This window comes from Indicator indicator, chromosome 17 (genome assembly GCF_027791375.1).
Source record: "Indicator indicator isolate 239-I01 chromosome 17, UM_Iind_1.1, whole genome shotgun sequence".
NCBI classification, from domain to species: domain Eukaryota; kingdom Metazoa; phylum Chordata; class Aves; order Piciformes; family Indicatoridae; genus Indicator; species Indicator indicator.
Window position 1 is genome coordinate 2365018 of NC_072026.1, and position 26444 is coordinate 2391461.

A 26444-nucleotide genomic window follows, 5' to 3' on the forward strand; every position below is an offset into this window, starting at 1 on the left:
AGTGACTCCCTGAATAGTTATAGATTCTCCCCCTTGATAATTTGATGGTATGATGGTGCACTGAGCTCCTGTGTCAACCAAGGCCCTGTACTTCTGAAATTTTGAAGTGCCAGGCCACTGGATGTACACATCCCAATAGATTCTGTTATCTCCATTATCCCTTACCTCCCCCTGGCGGAAGGCAGGGCACCCCTAATGGTGGGGATTACCTCCACATGTACAGCTGGCACAACGTCCAGCATCAGAATTAGGATCACTGTTGGAGCTATCAGAGTTGTTCTGGGAAACTGAGGAAGCGACAGCTACCCTCCTGGTATTGCTACCTCGGGATCTGCCCCTCTGCAGCTCCGGTAACCTCTTGAAAAGATCAGAAGTTGGTTGACCATCCCATCTGTTCATGTTCTCACCAAACTGATCACGCAGAGTTATCCAGATACTGCCACATGATTGCCTCTGCTGTCTGTTTTGGTTTGACCTATTCTGGAATGGCCTTCTTGGAGCACGTCTGTTTCTGACAGCTGAAACTTGTATCCATCTGGAGGAAGAGGAATTAGAATCATCCCCCTTCATCAAGTTGGATATGGAGGTTTTAAGTTCCTCCTTCAGCTCTTTCATGCAATTCTCAATCTTTCCAGACAGAGTTTCAATGGCTGAAACCAAAGAAGTACGTGCAAGACTATCCTCCAACTGCCTCATTTGGTCAGTGAAATGGCCAACAGTGGGAGGCACTCCACCATAATTTCTTGCCACAATCCTGCTTGCCAGAATAGTGGCATAATTAGGAGGAGCAAGCTTAATGAGCTTTTTGGCAAGGCCTGTTCCAACAGGAATTTCATCAGGATTCAGAGTCTTATGATCTCCATACATTACTTCTCTCACAGCAAACTCTCTCAGACGCTTGATTCCCTCAGCTATTGTGGTCCAAGGCTTAGGGTTCCATGGTAAATCATCTCTGCTGGGGTACCTCAGCGAGACTGCCAGTAGGAGGCGTGCCCACAGAGAAACTTTACCAATGCACTTGCCTAGGTGCCTGTCTATGCCTGTATCCTTTGAGAGCATCCCCAACTGAGAGGCCGACTTGTCGCCTACCACCAATGCTGGGGCTCCCATATCAAAACACCTGGCTAGCCAAGACAGGACTGGTTCATTATCTCCTCTGATGTAATCCTTCCTCACATGTCTAATTTCCTGTCTGGGTGCATTAGCTGACTGTATGTCATCCTCCTCCTCCTCCTCATCATCATCCTAAGGTCGCTGTCCCCATAATCCTATTTTAATCCTCCGTTGAATTTCTTTGAGTTCAGAGGCACTACCAGCAGTTGCTAATCTACTAGGGTCTACATCCTGACCTACATCTCCATCATCCATGTGGGGTCTCAAGAGGTCTACCAGAGTTTTAAGGCTAACCCTCTCTTCCTCATCAGAAGGATCTTTCTTAACAGAGGGACCCTGAGTAGAAGGACCCTCATCTCCATCTGCACCATCTCCTGCAGCATCTGCATCTCCTCCTGCAGCTCCTTTACGTTTTCTGGTTACAGTGGCCACCAAATTTACTGGCTTGGTTTTCACATTCACAGCAGAGTTGGAAGAGCAAGTAGCCTTATGTCTTTCTTGACACAGTGCTATCAGTAACCATATAATTATTCCAAAAAGCAACAAAATTAAGGCAAGCACAAGATATCTAGGGTACCACTGGTTCCAAAGACCCTCTGTAGTTGTAAGAGGAGTAACAAACTCATATGTGTCTGCTAGCAGATCCATAGTTGAGTTACCATAGCTTCTTAGCCCAATAAGACCACAACAGAATTCACCAACATTCAGTAACTTGTTCTTAACCCAAAGAAATGACTTATATGCCACATATCTCACAATCTTGTCTATCATGCAGGAAACAGCCCATCTGTAGACAATTGCACCGATAATAGATGAAATAAAATTACTCAAAATCCAAAACAGCTTCATTTTGCTTCCTAATCTGAGCAGAAATAAATCAAACAAGCAATCGAGCCCCACGTTGGGCGCCAAAAATAAAAAGTGTGTCGGTGTGAGCTGAAATTCCCCCCCCACCAACAATAACCAGGCTAGCTCAGTCTGGAAGCAAATGAAAAGCTGTATTTACAAGCAGAGTCTAAAATCTACAATGAAATGCAATGAATATGTACAAATATACAAAATTCACAACATTCATATATATATACAATCAACAGAAAAAGCACAACCGATCTCCCTTTGCTTCCCCCCAAGGGGACCCTCCCAAAGGGGCCTCTCTCTCCCAGGAGCTTCCCCCCAGGGCCCCCTGGACAGAGAAGCAGAGTTAGTTAAGCAGAAAGTTGTTAACTTAGCTGCCAAGGACAGTGTGTTATCTTCAGCCAGAAGAGAAGAAGAAACAGCAGCCAGACAGCCCAGCAACTGCCCCCACTGCAGAACGCAGAATGTGCAGAATGCCTACTTTGTTTTGGGTAATAGTTCTTAAACATTTCTATCTATCCAATGGAAGTGTTTAGAACAATCGTTATTTTGCTTTCTTACACCCAATAGTGACTTATTTACATTCTTTCACTTTCTCTGTTCTGAACTTTGCAAGGAAAAATTAAAAAGACAGTTTCAAACCATCACAGCTGGTAAAACAGGCTTCCTAAGGGCAGATCTGCTGCATCTTGACAAGTACTCCCGACCTGGAGGAATCTCTTTCTTACAGACCAGAGGCATTTTAGAACCATTTGGCTTCTACCAGTGCAGTCAACAGTGACATGAGGGAGGCAGAGGCATGATTCACCAAGCCTGTCATCAAGGTCCCCAAGTATCTGCTCTCCTAAAATTACTGCACTGTTTTGTTCCCTAGGGGATGAAAGCTTCACAGCCACAGCTTACCCAACTTCAACCTAACCTTTACCTTAATTTTCACATCACTTCTGTTCCCATCCCACATTATCCAATCCCTCTCTCCCACATTTGACCACTGTCCAACTTTCTGAATGATTTTCTGCTCTCAACCCATCTATCACACCATCTTTTAGATCCCAGCTATCTTTAATTGCTTCTCTCATATCCTCTACCTACTGCAACATTCCCAGTTATCCTCTGCTCCTGGTCATAGCTCTACATTTTCTGAGGAGCTTCCCACCCAACTGGCAACAGCTCCAGTGCTCACTCTTACTATGACTTTTACACTTAATAAGGAGAAGAGGGAATGCCTGAGCATCTGAGCTGAGATGGCCACTTGCTAAATGTTTCCTCCTTCACCTCCCTCCCCTGTGTTGGGGGTGTGATAGGACATGGAAAGGGGGTATCTGAGCAACCCCACCTGATTCTACCCAAGGGGTTGGGCAGGACAGGCAGGTGGTGGAGTAGAGGGTACTCAGCATAGCACCAGTGGAGGCTAAAATCCCCCTTTTTAGACTTATTGTCACAACCATTTTTAGCAAGAGCCCAAGTCATGTCACTCATACAGATGACTGAGAACACCCCACAGTAGAAATTAACCAAGCTACCACATGTCCAACTGGATATTGGTTTTTGCTAAATACACCAATTCCAGTTATTCCAGTGGTTTACAGCAACATGTATGACAGAAGCCATCAGTAAAGCTCTTCAGAGGCTGAGGCAACAGAAAAATTTAAGAGCAGCAGCACTAGCATTTGGGTGTCTGTATTGATGGGTTCCCTCACAGAAACAAAGATGAAATAGCCCTCAGAAGGTCTCCTGCTCTCTCTACCTCTGCCCCAAGGCAGGATCAAGCACACTCAAATCATTCCTGACAAATGGTAGTCCAGCCTACTTTTCAAAGCACTCAGTGCTGGAGATTTCACAACATCCCTAGACAAATCCACACCAATACTTAGTCCAGCCTTCATATCAGGGAAGCTTGGTGCAGGGAGGGGGGTGACATCCAACCTAGTTCTCCTCGCTTTCATTTGAGCAAGATACTTTTTACTACCTACTTAGCAGACATGGAAAATAAAGTGTATTTTCCTGCTTTACAGACACTATTTTTGAGAACTTGTGCTTTATTCTCCCTTTTTTAGCTCACAGCAAGTTCATAGTTTCCACATTTTCCACAACCAAGTCCAATTACACCTAGATTATTAATACCAGTGTTAACATCTTCTTGATAAAGATTCATTAAAGTTTTTCTTTGTCAAGGAAAAGAAAGGTGATGGAACAGACAATTTAAGGGTTGACTACTCACCTGACAGAAGTATAACTGTGAAGCTATTTTATACTTCATTTACTTGACCTAGTTACAGTGCTTCTCACCCCAAATATTCAAAAATCGTGACCCTCAAATCATAAGAATAAATAAAATTCTAATGCTTTTATTAATGTTCTGGTTTGCACATTGTTATTTGGCTTTTAATTTTGTAATCTTGAGTTGCTAAAAACCACATTTCCAAGCTTTTCTTCTCCAGAAAGGGCCAGAAGAGACTGAAGATTGGTGGTGGGTTTCCCCCCAAAGTTTCACAACTGAAACCTGAGATTCTCTAATTAACTGATAAGTTATAGAATGCTTTGGATTGGAAGGGACCTCTAAGGGTCATCTAGTCCAAGCCCCCAGCAGTCAGCAGGGACATTTTCAACTAGATCAGGTTGTTCAGAGCTCCATGCAATCTGACCTGGACTGTTTCCACTGATGGGGCCTCTACCACTTCTCTGAGCAACCTGCACCAGTGTCTCATCATTCCCAGTTTAAAAAATTTCTTCCTTGCATCTAGTTGAAATCTTCTCTTAGTTTAAAACCATCATCCCTTGTCTTGCTAAAAACTACTTATTTCTGAAGTTGGGCATTTCAAAATAAGTTTTAAACCAAAAAAAGATTTTTGGTTCATTGATATTGAAAACTTTAAATAACTCTTTCTGAATTACTTGTGCCTGTGCCTGCAGAAATAAAAGTACCTCAACATTCCTGCTGTTATCTGTTTTCCTGTCAAATAATACTTGTCACCAAGGGGAATAAATCACCAAATTTCAGAATTGTGGTGACTCACAGATGCAGACAAGACGAAAGGGTGATCCACGTTAACACACTGGTATGGCAGTAACCAAACTGAGAGCATGCCTACAGCACATGCATCTACATGTGCACCAGCTTAATAGAACTACATTAAATTAGTAACTGTAGCAGTGAAGATGCAGTGGCACAGATAAAATACAGTTCATTTATCAACTGGAGATCACACCCAGTGGGACAAAGTTCCTGCTGCTCTGTCTCTACTACTATTGTTACCCACTCTACCTAGATTAAACCCAGCAGGAGGGGGCCTGTCAGTGCTGGAATCATGCCACTAACTATATACCCAGAACCACAAATGTAAATCCCAGCTTTGTTGTCAAAACAATGCTCACTCAAGATGTCCAGCTAAACCAAATGTGAAAGTGCCAAGTATATAATGAGACTTGCAAACCTTGGCTCAGCTACCTGGATAGTTCTGCTTGCATTTTGCTTTCAGTGAAAGCTATGAACCACTGGAGATCATAAGCAACATTATTATGCAGTTTTCAATTCCGGGTATTTTTTTATTTCCTAAAATATTTGACTATTCAGTATGGAGAATAAGCCACTGAAAACAGGGTTAGGATTATTTCACCTGTATGTGAAAGCTCAGCACTGACATAAGCAAGTGATAAAGCAGGCACTGGGTTCAGCATGGGAACAAACACAGCTCCACTCCAAACAGCCCACAACCGATGGTGGCAAAGACACAGAGAGAATAAAGATTTCATATGAGCAAGCCCTTAATGGCTTCCCTTCCTAAAAGAGCCACAGAAATTGCCATTAATTCTCTTTCAGTAAGCCTCAAATCCAGCATATGGACAACAGCACCGGACCACACAGGTCTCTGTTACCTGCCACTATTCACTGCATGTCTGTTCAGAGCCTGATGGGCTTCCTTCCTGCACTGACAGCTCAATTTCTGGGCTGTCAGCAGGCTCTACCCTGGGCTGGAGAATATTGCTCAGCCCAGCCATCGCTCCTTGAACACATGGGCCCCAAAACCAGGACTGCAGGGCTGAATCATGGATTGCCTCTTGGGATGAGGAACACGTAAGGACTTGCATGGTGATGACAAACAGTCTCTATGTCCACCTATGAAGAAATCACTGGGAATAAAAATCATCTGTATAAAATCTTTACGACTTCTCCCAAAGACAAAGAATGTATTGAGCTGAAAAATTAATGAGAAAGGGCAAGAGAAAAACAAAAATTGTTTTCATTAATGTAGCTGAACATCACATATTACAGAGTAGTGTCCAGCCCAGTGCAAAGATATGCCATTACACCCAGGAGCTATAAATCCACTTTCAGCTGAGTTAATTTAGCACCAATTTTTTCAAGCACTGCTTTATAGTTTTCAAATACATACTTCTTATAAATATTTGCATTGACAGCTTCTAAGCAGGGCATCATCATCTATTACAAATACTCATGATGTGTCATATGTACCTGAATTATATCCTTAACAGTTTTACTTTTGACCTGTATCTGAATTCAATGCCAATTTCGGGGAACATTATTACAAAGAAAGGTTTTTGAAATACTGTTGGTTTCCACTGGACTCAATATGATTCAATTCAATGAAACCTGTAAAAAATGTGGCTGTTTAAGCCTTTTATCTATGGACAGAACCCTAATAGCAAGCACTTCACATATTTACAGCACTGAGTATCACATAACCCACAAGAGATGATAGCTAATTCCCTAACAGTGGTATACTGTAGTCTGGTGCTACAATATTTTCATAGTAATTCAACTTTGATGCAGTGGGAAACTACTTATGCTTTAACTGTTTTTAATATCTCAAGCATTACACCTTTCAGTGTTTTCACAATTTTGCAAAGGCTCTTCAAAGTTAGAAAGTAGAAATTCATCTTTCAAAGAATAATAAATGAAGTAACATAGAAAAAGTCCTCTGTATCAGCCTTTGCAACTATACTGGAAGTTAAAGGAAGAATTGTTCATGGCAATCAAAAGGAGCCTCTATGATTAGATGATTGTATCCAGAAATAAACATCCAAGGGTTAACCTCTGCAACACAGAAAATGCCCTTTAGTTAGCTGGTGGTCCTGGAACAGTGTGAACTTACACAGGCGGTTTGAGTTAAGTAGCTCCACTGCTTCACCTTTACCTTGCCAGGTTAGTGTTTAATTTGCTAGCTACAGGGATAGACAAGGTCACTATTTCTACTGCAAATATACAAAAGTATTTTTAAACAACAAAACACAGATCTTTACTACCACAAAAATTTAGAAGAGCAGAAGCAAAAATTTCAAAATTCCTATTTAATTTCTTGTTCATATCTCCCTCATAAGATGTTAATATGAATGGGACTCTACACCCAGTCCATTTAAACAGCCCTGCCTACACCAGCCTCATCTGACACCAAACTCTCAAGGCACAAGGGGAAATCAAGATGACCTCAGAACCAATCCCACACTGGACTCTGATGCCCATCCTGTATCTGAGGACACTTGGTGCCATTCCTTCCTTTGAGGCTAAACAGTTCACAGCTTCTGGAGATACATGGCATCTAGTGAGGAATCCAGGGGGTAACGACCACATACACATGGGAAGAGCAATCTCTGCTCTGGTCTGAACTCACAGGGATGTTCTCGGTGCCTGGCTTGCCCCTTGACATGACTTCAGACGATGTTTTAGTAGACAGTCTAAGGTATTCAGGACCGATAGCAGTTTAAGCCCAGTCTCTGCTCTTCTGCTAAATCTTGGCCATGATTATGGTTTTCAGAGACTTAAAAAGAGTACCCCCCTGCGAGCTAAAAATAATATTCCTTCTTGAGCACATAATTCTGATTCGGGCTCACACTTTTCAAATAAATAGAGCATAGCTTGAGGAGGGTCAACTAGTTTTCATTTTAGAGACCTTAAATGATTGATTATCCACCACATTTTCTTTTTTCAATAAACAATCCTGTAGTCACTTTTTCTAATATGTGAAAAAATAAAGTAAATAATTCAACCTTCATTGCTTTTTGAGCCAGAGGGTATTTTCTTGCTTGAGCCTCTGTGATGAGAGATCAGGAACTGCCCCATGCTGGACACAGCCGGTTCCAGCTGGCTCTGACAGGGCACCACCACAGGGCACAGCCAGGCACAGCCCCAAGCTGGACACAGCCGGTTCCAGCCGGCTCTGACAGGGCACCACCACAGGGCACAGCCCCAAGCTGGATACAGCCAGTTCCAGCCGGCTCTGCCAGGGCACCACCACAGGGCAGAGCTGGGCCCATCAGCAAAGATGGCAGCACCTGTGTGTTAATGAGACCTCCCAGTTCTTACCCTGACCCACACCCAGGGTGGCACACAGGAAAACAGAAACTTCAGTAGCAAGAGAAGCACCAAACAGCAAATTCTGAAGCATGTCACTCCTGGAAGTGACTTAAGAAACCGAGGTACAAGGTATTGCCTCTCCTTGTGTCAGAGATATTCAAGCATGCAACAGAAATAAATTAGAAAAAACTCTCCAAATTAGAAGACTTGTATTCATCTCCTTTTTAAAATTCATGTGACTGAAATAAATTCAGGGAAGTACCTGTAAAGGTTTGGGTTTTTCACAGGGATGTTAGTACTGTTATCATGGAAATGACTCAACCATGTGGAAGAAGAGGGCAGCTTTCATGAGGAGTCCCAGGCGCTGGTGGCTATCACCTCTGAGTCTCCTGACCTCAGAGATTCTGGCTTCACTAGCAGGCTCAGGAACAGCCCCCAAACCTTAACAAACAGTTCTTCAAGTTAATTCTCTCCCAAAGACATCAGGGATCTTGCCCTCCAAGCTGATTTTGAATCTGCCCAAATCCTGATTAAAATTATATTCTAATCTACTTAATTTGCATCTGAGATGAAATCTTGGTCTATTTGCACCATTTATCTCAATACTGCCATGCGGCTCTTGAAAAACAAATTTTCTTGAAGCATCACATCAGGACTGTCACTACTACAAACAGCTTCATGAGTCAGCAAAGGGAGCTGAAGGTGGAGAACAGGCAGAAGAGGAGTATCTACATACACAAGATTTACAATTGAATTGTTACCTCAGTAAAAAAATAATCAGAGTATCAATATCAATTATGTTAAGCAAAATTTACCCTGCATTAACGTTAGAAACTTGCCATGTTTTGTGCAAATTCATGTGCTCACAGACACACAAAAACTTTACCTGATTAAAACTCTTTAGAAGAGCAGGTGATTGAAGTGATTGTGTAAATGAACCATGGCCCACTGATTCTGGACTGCACCAAGCTTAAGAGTTCACTGTATGAGAAGCAGTACATTTCAACTAGAATCTGTAACTCTCTTGACTGTCAAAACTATGGATTCAACAAAGACACCAGTTCCATGATACCTAATTCCTCCCTGACCTCTCCCTGTGCGCAGGGAGTCTCTTCCTCTCCCCTAAGAGATTACATCATTACTCTTTCCCTTCTTGCTAATATTCCCTCTGCTCTACCAGTAAGGTTTAACCTTTCCTCCCTTCAGTCCTTTGTGCTCCAACAAATCCAAACGAGAATAATTATTCTCAACTCATAGTTATCTTCAAAAGCTACATTTTTTTTCCTTTTTCTTTCTTTTTTATATTTGACTTGAAGAAGTCATTTTCTGACCTAAAGCTTTTTGCTTTTCTATTGACAGCTATACCCACAAAGTCATTTGGTAGATGCATTCTTTTAAATCATTTACATTATGTCACATGGGGAAAAACTGCAAGAAGCTAACTACAGAAAAAGTTATCATCAGTTTAGGGCAATGAAAAGTGGCACGAGATATTCCCAAATTCAGGGATTTCTTGAAATAAAGTCTTTCCTAGATTTTAGATACAAGGGGTTAGCAGACAAGTCATACCTTCTGTCAGGTTTTTAAAATTATCTCCCTTCAGACTGAAAGGTTTGTCTTTCCCAGAAAGTGTGTCACACTGTGTAAACTCTGTATAAACTTCCAGCACCCACTTCTGCTTCCCTCAGTTTGAACTCTCAGCATTTAACTCAGCTTCACCAAGGTAGACAAAACATAGAATGTGTGTTGGGTTGTATGACAAGAGACTGTGTAGGTACAGTCCTGCTCCCACTCTGGGCAAATACAGTCTTGCCACTGTCTTCAACAGAATGGCAGACAAACATCACAGGCACAGTTCGCTGCTCCTTAGGTTTGTTGTTTTGGTTTTGTTCTTTTTTTCTGAAAGTTGTTGAAAAAGACTAAAGGAATTCAAGTAAAAGAGTGTTTGTAACCAGATTTCCTGCAGATAAATGAAAGACATACGTTTCCATGGCTGCCAGCCTACTAGATTTTGCAAGCATAAATATTTACCTATGACTAGGGGGCAGGGAAATAAGAAAGAAAACCACCATCTAGTCCCTTCAAAGTTTAAATATGGTACTACAGAGGTCATTATTTATAAATAGAAATAGAGAACACATCTTTTCTATGTATATTTCTATCATGCTTTTCAGCCACTCCATATGCCTTCTATTATTACCATTCCTGCACCAGAAAATAATTCCTGTGTCACTTGCTCACACTGTATACATTAATTTTCTTTAGGCTTTCTTGTGGTTATTGATTTCCTGCTCTGTTGAAGTGGCTTTGTTTCGTTCTCAGCAGGCCATCCATTTTAAAACAACAGTTGTTCAACAAATGAAAAAAAAAATCTAAAATTAAATTAGTTTTATCTTCATTTATTTTTATCTGAGCTAAACGCGAGTGACACATTTCCCCTAAAAAAAAAAAAAAAAGGAAATGCTTAGTGCCTCCCAGCATGCAGAGCAAACCAAGTAAAATTTTTCTTTTCTAATAAGACGTATTTATTGTTATGATTGGAAACATGAAAGACAAAGTAAAGTATAAATAACGCCTCTTTTGTATTATGTTGTAATTACTGCTGTGGCCAGTGTTTTCACATCAGCAGAAAGAGATTATCTGGTCTAGAGCCAAATTTGTTTAAGTCCTATCTTGCTACACTCGAAAACATTAAAAGATTTTTTTTTCTTTCAATGCAAGTGGGATCATGCTCTAACACTGTAATTGTTTATCCTGCTAAGCAGAGTAAGTTCACTAGCCTCTTCCACTGCACCAATCCAACACACAGATTTCACAGGGCAATGAAGGGACAGATGAATGCAAATCTTCTCTAATCCACTACCAAATCAAGGCTAAATGCATTTCTGCAGAAGGTGACAGTGCTGACGTGCTACATCGTTTCCATGCTGTATGTTCGACAAGTGCCGTTCCAGAGTTCTAAGGCTTGTTTTCCCCCCTCAGTCCTCCAGCATGCTTAGTAACTGAGTGCACTACAGTGAAGTGGGGATGCATGAAGGTGCTGTATTGATGACAGAATTCTTGTCAGTTTCTTGGTAGAAGTGCTTTCCCAAGTGCCAATTATTAGGGCTCCAGAAGCTCCTCTACACGTTTTTCCTCTGTGTTCTATAACAGACGCTCATTTGTGAACCTCTGGAATTTGCTGTTCTAGCATCCTCTTCCCTACCCTCTTGTCTTTAAAGAAAGAGCTTGTGTTCTGCTGCTCATGCATGAACATGTTTTTCTGAAGCAAGGGGCTTTACAGTCTTTATCCAGTTATTGAAGAAAAAAAAAATTGGAAGTAATTTCTCATATTATGTTACTCTGTTTAGGGAGGGACATTTTCCTGAAGGACCCATGGGGTAAGCAAGTATGATGCCAAATAGCAGACATAGGATTCTTCAGAAATACATTTCTATCAGGTGGACACAGATGTGGGACTACATCCTTCATAGCCAAACTGGCAGAAGGACAAGTACCACACCAGTCTAAGACCCAGGTGTACCCTCCACATTAGGACTACCCAGGCATATATGTCAAAACTGTTCTGTACATGTGTGATAAATTAAAACCATTTAGGACCTTCCTGTATTTTCAGGCTACAGTCTTGTAAGGAGAGAACAGAAACCACAGTAAGCAACGAAAATGGCCATGTAGAGCAATGTACTGAATATTGCCACACAGCTCAGAAATACTACACACCTCACCTTTGTCTGCATGGAATAATCAGGTATCAGCTCTCCATGGAACTCTACTGAAGACAAGGATTACAGCAAACATGCAGAAAGTTGCAGCAGAAGTTGTTGCACATCTGCTACCTAGCAAGAGACATGAAAAAGAGCAACAGTCCTGCACCACAAGCCCACTTACACTGAGACACAACCCTACATCCAGGGGCTAAGAAGGTGAGACATCACCAAAAGGCAAGAGACAGCTCAGTACTTCTAAGGGCTGTGAATATCTGGCCTTTACAGTCAGATTATTTGCAGAAGAGTGAACAATCTGACTTCAAACTACTCAACAACGTCATATGAGGCTTAACTGACCATGTATAACGTGATGGTCTTTTGACGTGGAAACATGGATCACAAACCTACATTAAGATAAGGACTTCATTTGATGACCCCCAACACACAAGAAAACACTTACTCACCAAAGTCCTTCCTGTAAACCATGCTCTCCCATGTGACAGATGACAGCAGTATCTATCATTTTTAAACAGCCAACAATCATTAAACTTAAGTGGAGAGCAGCAGCTGCTGTGTCATTTATCCTTGCAGCAAATAAACAATAGTAATAATAAACTAATATAGAGAAATTTCATCTGTAGAGTTCAAAGTATTTTCTAGAGATCAATGTCATTACAGGCACAGAAATACAGATCTACAAGGTGAAAATCACCTCCAATTGCAGCATTTGCCACATACAGTCAGGAAATCCAACTCCTCATAGTTAGGATCCTTCTTTGCCATCAGGAGCTCACATAGGAGCTTAGATCCCACATACAGCCCATAGAATCATAGAATCATTGAATCAACAAGGTTGGAAGAGACCTCCAAGATCATCCAGTCCAACCTATCCAATCAACTAGACCATGGCACCAAGTGCCTCATCCAGTCTTCTCTTGAACATCTCTAGGGTCAGCGACTCCACCACCTCCCTGGGCAGTCCATGCCAATGAGCAATCACTCTCTCCCAAAACCATTCTGCAAAGATAGGTCCTTCTAGAAACGTTTACCAATGGGTCAACTGCCCAGAGAGCACCCTCTTATCCTACTCTGTGTGTAACTGGTGGCCAGTTTACAAAACCCTACATAGGAAAAAAACCATAAAGATGTATTAAGTATCCAGACTAAATTTTAAGAGGAAATGGGTTTTGAAAAAGTTTGCAGGACAGAGGAAATGAAAAGAAAAAATGTTTTCATTCAGTTTCCTGTTTAGATGTATGGACAGATTTGACTTCAAATAGACGAGCCACACAGAAGTTTAGTTTATAAGGGTCAGATGGTAACAGTTTCTGTTTAATCCTTGATTTACATTAACTTACAGGAAAATTAATGATTTTAAACATGCATCAAAGCCAGGCTGTTTTTTTTTTCATTTCTCTAACTTAGCTTGAGGAACAATTGTTTCCTTTATCTGTCTTCCAGAAAGTTAGTGATTGTGTTTAAGTTAAACTACTCATTTAGCCTTCAGGCACAGCATATTATGCGTTGTTTTTCAATGAACATTAGCCCCTTAAGAGTGCAAACTCCTTGACAGCTCTCTTAGATTCTTGCACTTACTTGAGCATTTCACAAACCCACTCTTCACAACCGCACACATTATAATTTACGCATTAAACCAGCAGGTTTTCACCTCAGGTCTGTTGCCAAGAATAATCTTTCAAAACTCTTTTATCTTCTTGTAAGAACATAATTATAAAATGCGCAATTAACAGACAAAGAAAGGTCTTAAGAAAACTTTTAGAGCAATATTGCCTATTTTAATGTTTCAAACAGATGGTGGTTGAAAGAAAGTGACTTAAAGACGATAAATAAAAAGTCACATTTTCAGTCTGGAATGATATGGCAAGTGTAAAGTTTGAGATACTAAAGTGAGAGCGCTACAGGTCGGTCTCACCACCAGAAGGGCTCTTAATGTTTTTGTTTGAATGCTGGACAGACGAAGGAGTTGTAAACATCATTACTGATAGGCATCAGTACAAAAGCATGGAGAGCCCATATGCAAAAAGAACTGTTTGTTGCATTTTTTCCATGAAGGGAGCCCATCCAGTGATTGATTTTCCCCAAGGATGAGTAATATGCTCATTTTTGTCTTTTGTTACAACTCGAATTTGTACAGACTAATCCTGGAGCCTTTTCCTCTGAAAATACAGGTGCTTCCCTTCCACTAATTAAACATGAGCACTGTGCCATTGTTGACATTCTCAGATTGGTGTAATCACCTTGGCCTGCATGACTGACACAACTTCCAGCTCAGCTGGTCCAGATAACATGAAGATATTTTTCAAAGCTGTAGAGAAATTACATAAGAAGACTCTCCCATTTGAAAACAAACCAGCTACATTATTGTGCAGTCTGCTGTGGGGCTATAAAATATTTGCTGGGAACTAATTAACTTAGGAGAATTATCAAATACATCACACAATGAACTGACAATAAACTCTACTGCTTAATCACACAGCAATGGTCATCCGGACTGCTCTTCTTCACATAATTTAGTGGCCCCAACTATTACTAATTTCTATCATTTTAGAGGTACATTTCTTTCCTTGAAAATTAAGAGTTTTAGAGGGGTTTTCCTGAAAAATTAACTCAGAAGAGAAGCAATAGCTATCTGTTCTCAGAGTTACTCCAAAGTATCAGCAACCGTACGAAAGACAAAATCAGACTTGCACTATTTCAGGAGATGGAGAAAGATGAACAAATATCAATACCCTTTTGACCACCTCCCACAGTGTGAGTTCTCCCACATCTCAGGCATTAGAGATAACAGTTCTGCATCAGAAACAGCAGCGACCAGTACCCAGCATACAAAAAATTACCTGTAAGAAGGAACAGATTGGCATTCTTTAAGAATATTCCTATACACAAAGAACATCTCAAATTAAGGAAATAAAGAAACAAAGATCCACAGAGCTGTGATCTTCGAGTACTCACAGTGGCTCTGTGACTTGACAGGGACTCTAACTCACCTTCTCCTCAAACAGCCATCCAAGAGCCAAGACCAAGACATGAGGGCCTGCTGCAGTTTCGATACCACAGATGCTCTTATCAAAGGTGACTTGATAGAGAGCAGTGATAGAGTCTATAACTACATCCAAAGTATGTAGGAATAGAAAGTGTTTCTGTAACGCACATACCCAAACAGCGTCTGGAACACCATAAACACAATTACCACTTAAGTTCCTTACACCACCAGCACCACAACATTGTGGGGTTTCAGTTTTCTGTCTGATCCTACCCAATTCATTGGCACTGGAAAGCACTGTTCATTGGATTGTCTTTTAAAGCCTGCATTACACACACAGGCACTTAAGTAACACTAAGCAGAAAAATTCACCCTGCACTGAAACTGAAATCATGAGGGGACATCAATATTGACAATGCATACAAACATACCCAGCACCTTAGCAGAAACATTTACATCTGCAAAGGAAATGGTTTCTAAATAGAATCTTTAGCTAATAATTTTCCTTTCTACTAAAAACAAGCAAACAAACAAAACCTGAATTCAGGCAAGGTAATTAATTTCTAGGCCAATGAGTTCTTTCCCCTTCATTTTAAAAATATTTTTTATTGACAAAAAACCCTTTCAAGGTAGCATGAAATCTGCTATAGGTCAGTGTCCAGTCTAGGTAGGTCTAGATAATTACTGACCTGGAAAAATAACCTCTGCTTCTGATAAATAGTTAAACAACTAGTAAGAGAATGATCTCAGGCTGACGACAGCCCCAGCTGCTTTGCTGTTAGGCAGAATAAAATCCAGACACAGAGAGACTCACAGAATTAATTGATATATGGAGGAAAAAGGAAGATGCAATACATTTAGACTGTAATTTAAAAAGAAAGATCAACTAACAAGAGTGCCTTCTTCTAATAAAAGATTAGTATGGATGTGAGCACTCACAGACTGAAACAGAGCGAATGATGGTATGGCAAGGAGATACCTTGAAGATTCAGCAATAAATTGATTTGGCTCTAACTCAATCTAATATTTGCATAAACATTCTAAAAGGAAAGCAGAAAAAATTTAAACAAAACCTCTGAGAAGAGAAAGTATTGACCGGAAAGGGGAAGCATTACAACAACCTTCAGTGAGATCTGAATGATATAGAAGCAGCTTAAAAAGTAATTAAATTCTTAACAAAAAGCGAAACTAATGAAGCATGAAAAATAAAGAAAACATAACTCTCAAAAAGAGAAGCGACATCTGTAAATATGCTGGGAGACATTTAGGTGTTATAAGAGACTGCAAATTAGCCAACTTTTTTTGCTGGACTGCATGCATACCAGCATCATGTCAGAAAAGGAAGAAATTTCCCTAGCTCATCTGCTCCTATATGGCTGTACCTGGAACTGCACGTGAATTTCCCAGCAACCTAATTACAAGAAGGGTATTTCCAAGCTAGAGGGAATTGAAAACACAGCAGTCAAAATGATTGAGTTGTAAGAATGAACTGATTTAAAATGAAAGATTAATATTTACATTACTGTATTCTATGTGGTAAATAGCAGATGTGAAAAGACTGCTCAAAATACACCACCACATCTGAGCAGATCTTGGCATATGCCAGCAATAACACTGCAACTTTTTTAACTGGTCCAATGGCACCAGAGAGATCAATAATTACCATTTCTAAATGAAGGCACAGAATACCCCAAACTCCTGCAGCTCATGGGGCAAAGCGGGGAAAGTGAAAGGCACAGGCTAAGGTTTCACTGCCCTCTCTACACAACTTTGAAACTCAGCCTTTGCCAAGCTTTTGTCACTCTTTTGGCTATCATTTCAGAATCCCCAAGGAGCTCCTTTAGATTTCAGACGTGTACAGTACAGAGTTACACCAGACATCATTTCGTAATGATGTGTAATAAATTTGGGGTTCCTTCAGAGCACAGTGATGCTACAGCACTTTCAGTTTTCTCCGTCAGCACTGCTCCTTGATGCTTCTCCGCTTTAATTGCACAGCTTTTCCTTCAGCAAATATTAACGACAGAATAAATTCCTTAGCTAACCGAAAGGGTTATTTTCCAGCCATACTTAACAGAGCAGAGTTATTCTAAAGCATTATTCGACCATGACTAACTGACATTAAAAGAAGTGCAAAGTACATAACTTCATTCTTTTTCAAACACATGAGAAGCCATTTATTTTCAAATCACATAAAATCTGACTGGGATGAAATCCTGCTTAGCTTACACTGTTGTAATCTCAAAGGAAAATGTACAAGAACATTTTTTCTGTCATTCACTGTAAGCCCAATTTTTTTTTCATGAATTCTCCAAGTTTGGTGCTTGATAAGCATATTCTTGTTCTGTTTATTTACTCATTGATTTTTATTGTCATTGGATTTACACACTTCCTGGGGAATTAAAAAAATAGACACAACAAAAAAGATCCCAAACCAAAATGTAACAGCAACAATGAAACGTCAACAACAAAACAAAAAAGCAAATAAACAAACCAAAATCAGACAACCAAGCAAACACCAAAAAACACCCCAAAAAATGAAACCTGGAATTTTCTCTTTTTAATTTCTTAAAACATCTTTCCTAAAGAAGTGGACTTTACTTTTAATATTGCATTATTTCTTCTCATAATTTCTAACTTTGTAATCATGATTACAGTGATTTTGCATGGCATGAAACTAATTTAAAATGATTCAAGTTTAAATTTTTTAATAAATTATTAAGATATTTTCAAGTTGGTTATTCCTTCCATTGTGGGACAAATGCTGCTGTCCCTATTAATCCCTACTGCAGTACAGGCTGATAGAAATGCTGTTACCTACCTGAGCAAAGTTAACCCTATAAAGTGCTGTAACCGCCAAAGCACCTGGGAGCAACAGACAGAAATTCTCTTTGCAGGTCTATACACCAAGTAAAAACTCCAGGATTATCCTTGTGTACAGCTAAACTTCAGAGCATCTGCAAAAGTAGACCTGCATGCATACTGCCTTATAAACTGACGCTGAGATTGACTCAGTTAAATACATCAGACCTCAGTCTCTGAATGTCTTTGGAAGAAATGAGCACTCCTGCCTACCTTTGCTTTATGATAAGCTTTATCAGTATACTATATCAAAAATCGGGGGGGTGGGGGGGAGGGGGAAGACAAAAAAGAACATTTGAGAATTACTTAAAAAGCAAAATGAAACTGGATAGCAATTCTAACCTTAGTCAAAAAATGCCCAGTCAGTGACTGATGAGCACATTTTAAATCCAGAATATTTCAGCCATGTATTTTTGACATTTGCCTTTTCACTAAAGACATTTGAACATATCCTGTTATACAGAACCCTAAAATTTGTATCAGTTAGCAGGATCCAACTGAGCATTTCTGAAAACAGCAGCCTCTTACCCAAACTGATTCCAAACTTAAAAACAATTAAAATAAAAGAATTAAAAAGAGAGAATGAACATGAAAGATACTCAGAAAACAACACCCTGGCCTCTTCTCTTTTCTATATTTGAATGTTACCTTTAGCAATTATGTATCTACATTTTCCATCACCAGCTTGTCTGTGTTTTACAGTTATTTTTAACTTGATTTTTTCAATCCTGTGATTTAAAATAGCTCTTGATCTTTAGCAACACAAAACCCAAAATGTACAGAAGTAAATTCAATTCAGTACCAGGTTCTTATCTGTGCAGCTGTATTGGAATTTTAGTTTTTGAAGTTTTAGAGGCTGGAGTTTAAAATGCAGGCATAATTACAGGAAACATTAATCTGTTAAGAACAGGTCAACATAATTAAATAATGCAGTAAAAAAATACCTAGCTCACAATATCCATCAGTGTCCAAATGTGGAAGATTTAATGACATACAGAAGAGATTTTGCCTTCAGATATTCCTCCCAGATCCGACCATGGAAGGAAGATCTTGTGAAATACAGAAGGCCTAGAAAGGTGCAAACAGATGCTGGGAGTGAGGGGAAATAAAAACAAACAGGTGATAACTACCACAAATCTCTGCCTACAAAAAACAGTAAAAAACGTTTAAAATCATTTAAACTTAGAGGATTGCACCAAATAATGAGAATATTTCTAAAGCTTCTGGCAACTTCTTTGACACTTCTGGTGCCCTGCTTCAGTGAGGTTCTTCCCCAGCAGTTTTTTCAAAAGGAGAGATTTCTATCTAACACAAAGTATGTCCTCGTTAACCCTCAGAATTCTCTCTCACTGTTACATTAGTCTTCAACCCTATTCCAATATATTCTTAACCTCAATAATAAAGCATCAACATATCTAAAGATTTTGTTAACTTTTGTCATTAAAAAATATTGTAATTACAGCAATCTGACCTGGAATGGTTCTGGGAATGAGGCATCTAGCACCTCTTTGGGAAACCTGGGCCAGTGTCTCACCACCCTGAGTGAAAAATGTCCTCTTCTATCTAGTCTAAATCTCCCTGCCTTACCCTGTCACAACAGGCCCTGCTAAAGTTTGTCCCCATCTTTCTGACAGCTCCCTTTAAGTAATGAAAGGCCATAAGAAGGTCTTCCTGGAGCCTTGGGGTAGAACCACCCCAACTCTCTCAGCTTTCTTTACAGGAGAGGTGTTCCAGCCCCTTGATCACTTTCGTGGCCCTCCTCTGGACCTGCTCCAACATGTCCATCATATGGATAAGTACACAAGGGGCATCAGACTCACTGAATATATTTAAATGCTTTGTAAAATTACATTAAAAATTCATACCTACCTGCAATTTCCTTTTTTCTTTTTGCTGTGTTTCTAAGACATAATTAAGGCTACTTTGAATTTGTAACTGAGCCAATTCTACAAATTCCTGCTGACATTTATTACTCACCATGGCTTTCCTTCATTAAATGAAGTCTTTAGGAAGGGGTACAATAATGGGGTTTGAAGAGCTGATCAAGCCAGAGGGAGTATTTTGTTAATTTTGCTTAATTGCCTCTTTAAAAAAAAAATTAAGCCTATGGCACTAGTCAGGTCTATGACTTTTACGCATATTTAAATTCCATGCAAAAATCTCTTGTTGTCTTCTCATCATACTGGTTTTGCTTCTTCAAGACTGATAGTCCTCGTCCAGCAACACACAGGCAGATGCACTTAACCAATAATACCTGTGGCTCTGCTCATGCCAGCTGAACTGCTCCCACTTGCTTCAACTTCATCAACTGCTGAATTGCTGTTCAGGGCAGGATAATCTGCCCTTTCCAGGAAATTGGGCACCCACTATTCACACTCTAGTACCTCAGAGTGTTTTACTTATACAGGTAGTCCTACAGCTGCTCTAACCTGGCTGTGGCAAGCAGGTTGTGACTGAGCTCTGACTGCCTTACCAGCAACAAAAAATTTATCCCATTTGGGGTAACAGTTAAAGCAACAGGAAGTATTAAAATTCAAGTACTTGGGTTTAGAAACTAAAGGTATTTCTCCAATGTGAAACATTAAATTAAGCATTCATACTAGTTTTAACTTAGTCATTTTAAACAAAAAAGATACAAGTGAACTAGTTGCACTAATTATTTCAACTTGAACAAGTTTCATGGTACTTTGATTTGATTGAGATTTATCTAACACAGTGCCTAAAATAAATGTATGTGCATTTATAGCTTTTGTTCAATGACAAATCATTAGAAAACCAGTAAATAATATGTTTAAAATTAGGATTTTGTCCCCATATTAACTCTCATAAAGACAGCAGCCAAAAAAACTGAGTAAGTCAGGGTGCCTTTGAAGATATTTAATTAAAATCTAATCCCACATTCTTAAAGGCTCACATAAATTAAGCTGTCATTCAGGAGATTTATGCATTCACATTTGCATACTACATACAATTCACCAATTACTCATGTTTGAAAGCAATGCCTTTCTCAGGGAGTGGGGCTGCCAAGAGTGCCAACAGGCGCACCGGGATGCATCGCCGGCACCCGCTGCTCCTTTGGAGAAAGCCACTTCCATCTGCTGATCTTCTGCCGTCACACACCGCCCCGAGCACACAGAGATACCTGGCTCCAGTGTGATGGATTCTTTTCAGCTCAATCTGTCAGCTAAAGATGAACATTTTGGAGAGGACTCAAGCAATCCGATCAGAGCCTATATTCCTCATCCCATGGAAGGAAGTTTCCCAGGACACCCACTAAGTCACCCGGTGCTGCTGCAGGGAGCCGAGCCCTTCTCCTGGATTTTCCCATACAGTAACATATCTGACCCAGGAAATTTTCCCAGTACATTTCTGTAGCTTCTGAGATGTTCTTAGATAATCCTGGCTCATGCATATGTGTGGACCATTTTGTTTTAAAAGCATCATTACCATTTCCAGCAACAGCAAGGTGTAATGCCCCTCCTTTAGAAAAATGATTACAGGTGTACCAAGGGACAGCACTGCCAGCGGAAGGAGGTGTTTTGTAAGGTACTCACATGGCTTTGTCAACTAAGTGCTGTCATGCAACACTTCTGCTGGCCCAGCCTGAGACCTTTGAGAACCAACACTGATAACTGCACCACATAAAATGCATGAAACCACCCAACTTCATTAACTGCAGCCTCAACCAGGTCCTAAATTCACTCTCACAAGGGGAAAGGCTAATTCAATAACCAGTTGTTACCTTGTCTTGTTACCAAGACACCACTCCTATCTTACAGCCACTGAGTATCATATTCTTACTATGCTATTAAAACTAGCCTATTATTTATGTTCTTCCTCCAAATGCTTTCTGTAACTGGTTTAAATAGTTTTGTTTCCATCTAGCCGCTAGCTGCTCTTACAGCAATTGCATAAATATAGATGAATAACAATAATTTGTTAATATCCAGGGTTGTGTTTTTCATACTTTGCATAAGATGAGTTAATGAAACAAAGGATAAATACCATGCTGATGTTGGCACCAACTTCTCAATGACTCTGACTGATGAGAAGTGACTTAATTATACCACACTGCTGAAACCCCTACCCCTCTGCTGAGAGTTAAGGCAAACACAGAGCACGATGATGTCTATTTATTAGCCTTTAGGAAAACTGTTGGGTGGGAAGGAAAAATAATTGCTTCAACATCAGTCACCAGTTCAAGATTATAAAGCAAAAACAAGAGCTACACCTTTCTATAGCAGAATCACAGAATGGTCTGGGTTGGAAGGGGACCTTCAAAGGTCATCTAGTCCAACCCCCTCTGCAGTCAGCAGGGACATCCTCCTCTAGATCAGGTTGATCAGAGCTCTGTCAAGCATTACCCTGAATTTCTCCAGGGATGAGGCCTCAACCACCTCCCTAGACAACCTGATCTAGTATAATAGTCTGGGAAAAAAATACAGGAGATGTTCTAGACAGCACAACCACTGGCTTTAGAGTAACCAGCTTAAACAAGCACAAACCCGAGCAATCACCCACTTGGGTTGCTGGAGCCCCTTCCCCTCACAAGTGCCTCCCTTCGCCTTCTAAGATGCATTCCTCACCCCACCCTGCGCCTCTTCTCCCACCTGTTCCTTTCAGTAAGGTATGTCACCACTCTCCTGATTGACACTTTTGCTGTGACAGTGTTGTATAAACAGAAAATATAATGGTGGTGTGCTGCTCTGGGCGGGGCATTCATCTATGCTTGTCACAACACAGGAGTGGCACAGTCACTCACACTGTGAGTGCTGACATCTTCCCCTACCCCTCCAGAAAGCTGCATCTCACAGCTGAAACAGCTTACACAATAGGTGCACTTAGCAGAAAAACTAAAGGATATGGAATGGAATCATATCTATTTGCATAGCTAATAAAATATAATTATAGATAATGTAAGAAGACAGAATGACTTCCAAAGGGAATCTGTAAGATGAGCCATATACAGAGGCTCCAAATACACCAGAGGCAAGAACAGAATGGAAAGCTCCATGACTTCATGCATTCAGTGAATTAATAACTTTGACAGTCCTAAAAGTCTCCCCCTGGCTTGCTGCTGGACATCCATTGCAAAAAATATCTCCAGAACACATGTCCCACAGCAGCTACCAAAGAAATAGTTAATTTTCACTGAAGTTTGACATAGTTTCTATAGCTGGCATTGGCTGGCAGATAGCTCCATCCACCCTGCACAGCCCAAAAGAACTTTGTGAGCCATGCAATGGTTTCACAGGAAAGAACCTAAAAACCTGTGGCTCTCAAATGATGCTGAAGATGAAAACCAAGAAGAAAAGTCATTGCTCAGCACCCCTGAGTTCAGCAGATGTGCTGGGAGCTCTGTCCCTCTGCCCACTGGATATCTTCATCCCTGCAGCAGCCCTGTCATGCAGACACTGGACAGCAGTGCTGATGTTGTCACTACTAAAGAGATTCATCCTCCACTTTGCCAAAATGTTCCCATCTTCCCTTTTTCCTAACCAAAAATAATGGATCGATGGGAAACTGCCTCTTTTTTCTCTAACTCTGGTGAACCTATCACCCATGCTTTGGGTTGCCCTATCACTATCACTAAACAGCAGGTACCTTAGTGGGATGTTCCACATGCCATCAGTACCACCCTAGTAGCTTAACACCACCGGTTTGTCCTGAAACCTGACAAGAAGCTGTGTTATGAGCTACTGGCACTGACTATTTCTCATTCCTCACACATGTCCATGTGTCGTGGACCTCTGGGAATTGAGTTTTCCTCACACGAAGATACACAGTGTCAAAAGAGGGGCGAGAAAGCCATTTAAGCACCCATTAGATTGGAAGGTGACACCTACAAACATCTGGCTTCAAACCAGAAAATGAAAAGTGTTCTAAATTAATGGCTTTCCATACGTTACTGCACCTTGCTTTTTCACTATATAAACATCAAACTGAAGTTTGTTAAATTTAAATAATGTGAAACCACATCTCCAGCTTCCTTCTGATAGTTCAGACAGACAGATGGTTCAAGCCATAACTTCACATCAGAAGACGGCTCCTCTGGTTCCTGAAGTACATCAACCTGGAGCTTCTGTCACAAAAAGCTTTGCTGGTTTTCACCTTCAATACTTCTCTCTCAGGAGAAAAAAATATGCAGCTAATGGTCAACCCCCAAGGGTACAATTCAATGTAAGTCTCAAACTGAGATGTCCAAAGTACTTGTCACTAAATTAGGTGTGCCTTTTACCTCAACAATAAGAACTTGCAGAAACTTGCCACTTTACCTGTATAACCATGACAAAAAGGGTACATTTCTGGGTATTTCAATTTCTTCTACATTCAAACAAATTACATTTTACAGTTTAATCTTCAATTTTCAATTAAAAACTAAAGCCTAAGCCAGCTATAGATTTCCACTGAGATTCTGAACTGGCTGGCTGCCAGCTCAAGCCATCACCATTCCTTTCTGCTGAGGAAAAACTCTGTACAGTCATTTTTAGAACAATTTCTACAATTTTAATGTTTAATTGTATGCAAAGGATATAATGTAGAAAGTCATCAGATGACACAGTAGAGAACTACAGTCAGTCCTTCACAACTACCCATTCATTTTACTTATTCTTTTAGCTAAGAAAACTAAAGAGATTAATCCTCATTATCTTCAAAGATTACTGACTACCTGCTCTTTATCATTAACAGAAACTAAGTGCAATAGGAAACCAGTGCTCAGGTGGGATTTTAGAGATCAAATTCCCTTTTTCCCTTAAGGAAAGGTTAAGTTTTTAGGATTGGGCATGAATCCACACTAAAAAAAGCTATTCCCATATTTATCCGCATTATAAATTGTAGAAATATAGATGGTTGAACACCAGAAGCTAACATTGCTTCAGCAGCACATATGCTGCTTTGTCTTGCTCCCAAATTACCCAGAAATGAAATGCATCCGGTACCTGCTTCAGGCAAGTAGGGCAGCAAATGCTTGTAAAAGGCCGTATCTAAACAGAAGCATGAATTTTTCAAGGCACCCAGATACGTGGGAGCTGTACAATCCTGAGAGCCCTTTACTCGTCTTTAATTATGCAAATTTCTGACCCATGTTAGTCTGACCCACACCACAACTGTGCGCTGCAGTGAGCTTCCCTGGTAATGGCTCTGAGAATCAGCACTGAGCAATAACCCAGCTTTTGACTGCAGGCTGTAACAGACAGAAAGAAAAAGCTTGAGACTACTGCCATGTGTGTCTGTACATATCTGTGCATAAAACCAGGTAACAAAATCTTTCTTAACTCTCTATACCAATACCTTAAATTAAAGAACAAGGAGTCATGGAAGCAAGTAGAACTATCCCTACACGAAAGATATCTGAAACCAGAAAACACTTTTGATTTTTTGTCTCCATCATTTCCTGTTCTGCAAACTTGCAAATCTCCTGTATAGGAATAGGATACATGCAGGGCTTGGTCTGTTGGGTTATTTTCATTTGAACTTCCTTCAAAAGTGAATTTGTAGGAGATATTCTTGGAGTTTCACAGAAAAACATGAGCATGGGCAACACTTACACTCAGGAAATACAGCACCATGGAATGAAGTGGAAAAAGGATTATTGTTTTAGATTGCTCTGTGCCTCAGTTTCTTTGCTTTTCTAGGAATTGAACAGAATTGTCTGTGCTGTGAGAACACAGAAACCTGTAACTGCCAATTAATTTAATGATATTTGCATATTCATTACCATGGTTATAAGAAACAACCACACTCTCATTGTGCAAGTGAGATGCAGGGATCCAACTGGCGCACAGAGAGGCGTTCATCTGGCAGACTGGGACTGCTGCAAAGGCAGAAATCTGAGGAAAGACGAATAATTACAACCAACTGTGCAACACCAAGCCTCCTCTGATTGTCTCTAGAAACCTCCTAAAAATATGCAGTCTATATTTACCTACAAAGTGTTGGTTATACAATGCTCTTTGCTTTCATTAGTGCTTTCTTTATGCCTTTTTCATTACCAGTGACCCATTCATAAGACTTGCACGAACCCACAAACTCTACACTTTGTAACTTCCAGCTACTTGCTGTACTTTTTATGAAAACCATATGCCTGATTATAATTTAATTACGATTAATAAATAAAAAACAAATAGAGGTTAGTTTTAAATGAAGACAATTTACAAATAACTAAGGCACCCTGCTTTGCTTACAGCTCACTAAGCATTGCTGTGTCACAAACGTTCACTTGAACTTCAGCAATCTTCCATTCCAATTAAAGTTTATGCACACACCTTCCAACAGAACTAAATTATAGAATCATAGAATGGTTTGGGCTGGAAATTATGGTGTAGAACTTTTTGATGCTCCTTCTGAGAGCACTCAGATATCTTTTAAAATCATTTAAGTGCAGCCGAAGTGACTTTTCAAAGCAGGGCCCCTTCGTCGTTATTGGTATCAGTGTAACTCCAGTGCTTCCAGCCCCTTGAGTAAGGCTGCAGGACACTTCTGATGTTGGAAGTTTTTGCATAGAAGCAGTTTGTTATTATCACAGAAGTGCAAAAATCTATCCACTTACCACACAATGATATGCTGCAGCACACATGAACAGCTAACA

At 40.2% G+C, this 26444-nt stretch overlaps 1 protein-coding gene across 2 annotated transcripts in view; it reads right to left on the minus strand.

Annotated features, from left to right (window-relative positions):
* DACH2 (dachshund family transcription factor 2) overlaps positions 1 to 26444 on the minus strand; it is a 273962-nt gene that overhangs the window by 146019 nt on the left and 101499 nt on the right. The window contains exons 2-3 of one of the 2 annotated variants that reach the window (XM_054388431.1): positions 1211 to 1233; positions 1141 to 1156 (exon numbers count right to left, since the gene is read on the minus strand). The exons of the other annotated variant lie outside the window; for it this stretch is intronic. Of the exons in view, the coding sequence (XP_054244406.1) occupies positions 1141 to 1156; positions 1211 to 1233 (39 nt within the window). The remainder of the gene's footprint in view (positions 1 to 1140; positions 1157 to 1210; positions 1234 to 26444) is intronic. 2 annotated transcript variants of the gene reach the window in all.